Source organism: Saccostrea cucullata, unplaced genomic scaffold (genome assembly GCF_032062105.1).
Source record: "Saccostrea cucullata isolate Sc308-1 unplaced genomic scaffold, CSIRO_AGI_Scuc_v1 ctg9875, whole genome shotgun sequence".
NCBI classification, from domain to species: domain Eukaryota; kingdom Metazoa; phylum Mollusca; class Bivalvia; order Ostreida; family Ostreidae; genus Saccostrea; species Saccostrea cuccullata.
This window is the reverse complement of record NW_026923991.1, coordinates 6,820-12,928: the sequence shown is the minus strand read 5'-3', so window position 1 is coordinate 12,928 and position 6,109 is coordinate 6,820. Positions and strand designations below refer to the sequence as shown.

At 32.5% G+C, this 6,109-nt stretch overlaps 1 protein-coding gene across 1 annotated transcript; it reads left to right on the top strand.

Annotated features, from left to right (window-relative positions):
* Positions 1 to 4,447: 4,447 nt before the first annotated feature.
* On the top strand, positions 4,448 to 5,741 carry LOC134265418 (uncharacterized). Its single transcript, XM_062747625.1, has 3 exons — positions 4,448 to 4,602; positions 5,160 to 5,359; positions 5,735 to 5,741. Exons 1-3 carry the CDS (start codon positions 4,450 to 4,452, stop codon positions 5,739 to 5,741), a joined length of 360 nt encoding a protein of 119 aa, XP_062603609.1. The 5' UTR covers positions 4,448 to 4,449.
* The last annotated feature ends 368 nt before the right edge of the window (positions 5,742 to 6,109 follow it).

Below are 6,109 nucleotides of genomic sequence, written 5' to 3'. Positions count from 1 at the left end.
AACAATCAAGGGCCCTCATTGGGCAATTGCATTTATTCCAATAAAATAAATAAAAGTATTCATATCAGTATATAACTCTATAGGTTATATTAAAAGTGAATTCAAATGCAATTTTTGTTTTCGTTCATATAGTTTGAAACACATGTATTCTAAACTTATCACGAGACAGAGACACATGACTTGACATGTAAGAAGAAGGTAGATACAGACATTCTGAATAAGAATATGTATCGTTGAAAATTTTTATTCCGTTGGGTATTCTGCTGTAATAAGTTTCTTTTAAAGTGTTGAAAATGTTTGATTCATTTTAAACAAAAATGAATTTAATAAACTGATTAAAATAGTGTAAGGAAAGTGAAACTACTGGTATTGAGTTAAAATGAAATTAAATTAGGGTTTTAGATATTTTTTGAAAAAGAAATTAATGTCAGAAACTGAGGAATCAGTACATTAAGTGTCGGGAATTTGACCATTATATACATGTATGACCTTTGTATAAAGGCTAAAAATATACATGCATTTAATTAATTTAATTACCACTTTTTATGTCAACATTGTGAAATAAGGACCCAAGACCTGGCCCACTAGCTGATCTGGCTGAGAACTGTAGAACTCACAAGGGGTAATCAATTGCTTTATTTACCGATTAAAGCAATATTTAGTCGATAGCGCAATGCATTGTTATAATTAAAATTACTATTATTGTGTACAGTCAAAACCTAACATGCAATGTAACTGTGCATGTAACATTGTAAAGAAGAGGTCGTGTCTGCCTCTCTTGAACAGTGTTGAAATGAATTGTAATGATCGATCAGATATTTATATTGAATTTTATCGTAATATTCCATTCTTTTTGGTATTGTAATAAAGACAATGCACATATAATTTTAATATTTTGATTTTTTTTCTCAATTATAATTTTAGACATTAACTAAACCATAATAGGAATTGTAATTAAAGTTTAAAGCATTCTTACAAGCCAATCAAATTCGAGTGTTATCAGTAGATGTATAGTAATAACAAAATTCATTTCATTGGTTGTTGTACTCCGACCGACCCATCATAATTCATTGCTCCTACACAATTATTTTTTTTCAGCACTTAAAGTTTGTTAAAATTCTTATTAACAAAAAGTACATGTAGAACATGTAGAAAGAGTATTGCTTCATTTTAAAGCTAAGGTAAATAATTTCTCTCTAAGGATGCTTTCAAGTGACAATTGTTATAGCAATAAATATTATCTTTGTAGCTATTAAATATGTGATGAAAACATCAATAAATTTCTGAGGGTTTTTGAGAAAGCAAGGGACATTAAATCTCTTTCATCTGTCATATGTGTCAGTCTGTCCATCCGTCACAAAAACTTTAACCTTAGTTAAAGGTACTTGGACACAGATTTGAAGTTAATATTTTCTCTATAATATCACAAATTATATATTTTAATAGCATTTCACACAAAAATGAATTAAAAATCTTATTTCATTTAAAAGTTATTTAAACTTTAATTTTTTTGGCAGGTTTGAATGACACATCCTTGCACTTTCACACATTTTAATTTTATTTTTAATACTTTGGAAAAGTGGCAATCTTGTATATTAATGAGAAATATTTAAACTTAAATCCAGAAAAATAATTTTATTCAGAGTAGAAATGTTAGTAAGCAGAGCTCCTTTACAAGTATTGTCATTCCGTTGTGTACAGAGTTTTGCGAATCGATCACACTCATGTTATGTACACAAGTTTTTGTAAACATGTTATTGTTTGATGTTAACGATACACCGGGTGCGTTCAATCGCCAAAGTCTGTTCACCACAACTGCACAGACTGACAATATATTGTGTGTTTGTTTTGCTTTTGAACATGCCTACACTGATTTTTCTGGATTATAGTATTAATATTTTTCATTAATACACATTAAGATTGCCATTATTCCTAAGGATTAAGAATAAAATTAAAATTTTTGAAAGTGCAAGGATGTGTCAATCAAACCCGCCAAAAAATTTAAAGTATGACCTTGAAGTTTGAACTATTTTAAAAAGTAAAAACTTAAAATTGGTCATAATTTTTTAATAAAAATATATAGGGCTTTCATTTGAAGGGACTCCGACCCTCAGCCAGGAAGGACAACTCTTTAATTTATAATTTAATTCAAAAAGTCTTTAAATGAATCTTGAAAATTAAATCTTTTCATGCAACAATTTTCATTATATACCTAGTGCTTGGAATATTCAAAATAAAAGAGAACAGATTATGATGTATATATAGCACAGCATGATGTCATATTATTATGCTTCCTGTCAGTTTGTCTCTATATAACCCATACCCTACTATTCTCGCATAGTGTTCTAAGTATTTATATAGCGTAAGCATACTATGTTGAAATAGTGAATAGACTTATTTACTAAATAAATTCTGCAACGCTCACGCTGGGTATCAAACTCGTGACCATGAGGTTGTCAGTCCGATTCCTTGTCGATTATGCCACAGAAACGATCACTGATTGGTGGAATTTTATTAAATATTTAAACTTAATTTATACAATTGACACAAGAATGAGAAAATAGACAAATATTTTTTAAAACCGTTACCGGTATATTATTCTGAAACTTATGTGGAAGCATCCTTGGTTAGTGTAGATATTAAATTGGTAAAATCATAACCCCCGGGGGTAGGACGGGGCCACAACAGGAATCCAAGTTTTACATAGAAATATATAGAACAAATCTTTAAAAATCTTTTTCTCAAGAACCACCGGGTCAGGAAATCTGAAACTAATATGGAAACATCCTTGGGTAGAGTAGATATTAAATTGTTAAAATCATGACCCCCAGGATAGGGCGGGGCCACAATAGGGAATCCAAAGTTTACATAGAAATATATTGAACAAATCTTTTAAAATCTTCTTCTCAAAAACCACTGGGCCAGGAAAGCTGAAACTTATGTTGAAGCATCCTTGGGTAGTGTAGATTCTACTTTTAAAATCGTGTAAGGGGAGGGGGTAGGAGGGCACGATAGGTAAAGCAAGAGGGGAAATCTGCTAAAGAACTGCATTACCCAAGTTACTCGGGTGAGTGATGTGGCCCATGGGCCTCTTGTTTTCTTTTGTGTCATGATTATGTGATAAACTAGAATGAATTACCAGTAGAACTGATATTTCACAGGTGTTTAAAAGTACATTATACCTCTACCATGTCTACTGGTAATGACTGCACTTAATATATGAGAGTTGGATCCCGATGTTTTGTGCAAAATAAAATCCCATAATTCATTAAATTTATGTTTTATAGGTATTAAACAATGTCTTAATAGCAGGTTTTGGTATATTATATTACATGAAAGTATTTTATAATGCCGAGCGACACTAGCTTTTGAGACAGGGGTCTATCAGTTTTGTCTCATTTCTATTGTTATTCATATGCATACCAGTTTTCAACGATTTTGATTACATCGAGCTGCAACTTGGCCATTTTTTTTATTTGCACAGAATGTGTATTTTAACTAAAACTTAAACATATTAAAAGGACAACGTTAGCGAAGTTGCGGCTCATATCTAATTTTAAAAAAAAATGTCCTCAACATAGGATCAAGATAGCCAGTCACCGAGCATCAACGATTGATATTATAATCACCTTTCTCACGTGACCTTCTGCTGTTCGATACGCTAACACTTTCATTGAAAATTCCATTGTGCTTAAGTCTCTGTTGTGACATGATCTATCGTACTTCTAACTTCAAAATGTCGGAGGACTTTCTTATAGCTAAGTTTTACTGTGTTTGTGTCTGGTTTAACTCTATACCCTAGACCCACGGGGGCCTTGAGGCCACCTTCCGATCTCCTACCTGAAAAAAATCATAGCAGTCACAACTTCTAAATATCTGCCCATATTAGTTATCCCTCTGTTTGACAGTTTTCTGAAACATGTTTGGAGATTAAAGTATTGAGCTCAGACTGTTGGTACTGTAGGCATACTTTTTTCCACAGAGTTATAATTTCGCGGAATCTCAGTTTCTGTTTAATCCGCTGGTTGAAAATTATGCGGAATTCTTTGATTGTCACTATATGCCTTACATTTATTTGAAGTACGCTTGGACAAATTTCCGCGGAAAGTAGCGTTAATATCAGACACGCGGAGAAAAGTACTTCTGCAGTATTTGAATGAATACTGATGAGTTATAAATCAAGTTTCATGTCATTTTGTTTCAATATTTTTAAATGATAAGTTTTAAACTTTGATTTTTGGCGGAACTATGGTATTCTCAATTTTTAATGAGAGCCAGATTACACTTAAGTCTTGCCAATAGGGAATAGCATTGTCTTGCATTTGCCAATGTTATACTCTCAGAATGCTTGTTTTTTTCTTCAAAATTTAGTATTATGAATACCTTCATTAATTAACTAATTAAGAAATAAAAATGTCATTTTTAGAGCCATGCCAAATCATCCAAAGCATGCTCTTGTTTTATTTGACTGGGATGGATTTACTGCAATTGTCGAGAGCTCCAGGGTTCAAAGTTCAACAAGAGGAGTCCTGTCCAGATCTAGCAGAGGGTCTCTCTCATATGATGGACAACTGCACAAAGTTGAAATCCTGCATTTATCAGGTAAATTTTATTTTTACTTTTATCTGATTCTTCCAGAATCAATACTTTCTCTGGAATAAGCTGCAAGGCTTGAAGTTCTTACATGTATACCTGTATCATGTTTAATTTAGCTACTCATTTGTCCAAAGTGTTCTTCTGCATTTCAAAGATTTTACTTTTTGCTTTTTATATATCAAAAAAGGAAACCTGTGTAAAACATGTAAAAATATATTTAAAAAATAGTGAATTAATGAACTTGTTTATTAATGAAACTAAATAAAGAATGGGTGGACTTAACGCCCTATTTTGGATCTTTTTGCGACTCCTCTAAAAATCTGCAAATGAAGTGAATCCAAAATAAAGTAAGAGCAATGGAAAGAGCAAAAGATACTAGTCTTTGTTATATTAGATGAAAATTTGAGCTAAAACAATGCCCTGTTGTCATGTATCAAAATCAAAACAACGATACATGAGTGTCGTCTTCTGGAATTCAACATGTACCCGGAGTGGTTTTGATGTCACACAATCAATATTTATAGGAGGCGGAGCTATCGATCGGTGTCAGTATTTTTATTTAGACACCAAAGAACAGCATGAGGACTATGATACAGAATAGGCACAGACGCATCGAGCAAAGGCAATTGATGAGGAAAAGGAGAGAAGGCAAGCTTCCAGGGGACGCAGGAGGAAAGGTGGCTACTTGGACATCTGGAACGATCCTGGTATTGACACACAAGATGACACAGATGAAGATCTACCAGATCCCACTGTATAACAGGTATAAAGCATTACAAATATTTCTTACAAGGGCATGTAAACAATTGCAATGCTGTAACAAGTTTTATCCAACTCGCCAAGGCTCGGGGATAGAAAACACACAACTCGTTGGATAAAAATCATATCAAACCACAAACCATGGGAGACCCTATATTTATTTAATGTTTGTATTTGAAAAAAAAATCCATACAGAGTATTCATACTATTGTGAGTACCTTGGTTATCTATCTAACCATAACAATGCATTCAGTCTTCATACTGATAGACATACATGTATTGATCGAACAATCATTATGCTGAAAGTACATTGTATTGCCAAGGGCTCAACAAATTGTAGATAAATGTCATATAAAGAAAGTTTAGATTATTTAATCAGCTTTTAAAAGTTTAACTTCTTTGAGAGATTTATTAGACTGATTTAGAGAAGTTAAGCTAGATATTTCACCAGGATTTCTCTCTTATTTGTTCTTATATTTTAAATTCCACAATGATAAATCTTGCATTGTGAATAGCACAATGCCCCGAACCAAGAGACGTTTCTAACCTCCACTTGAAAGAGTTCCACTTAGTTAAGTAATTGCAATATCAAGGATTAAAGGAATTGCACATGGACTTTTATGAAAAATTTAATAATTGAGTGCCAATGACACTCTTTATAGCCTCACAACAAACACCCATGCTTGCATACATTTGCATTAAATCTGTTATTGTTAGGGAGTAATTACCTGATGTGTTAGCATTCTTAACACTA

Excerpts from the sequence above, each read along its gene's own strand:
- LOC134265418 (XM_062747625.1), top strand. The coding sequence starts at position 4,450 with ATGCTCTTGTTTTATTTGACTGGGATGGATTTACTGCAATTGTCGAGA. Across the intron at positions 4,603-5,159 it reads TGAAATCCTGCATTTATCAG|ACACCAAAGAACAGCATGAG; the intron begins GTAAATTTTATT and ends ATTTTTATTTAG.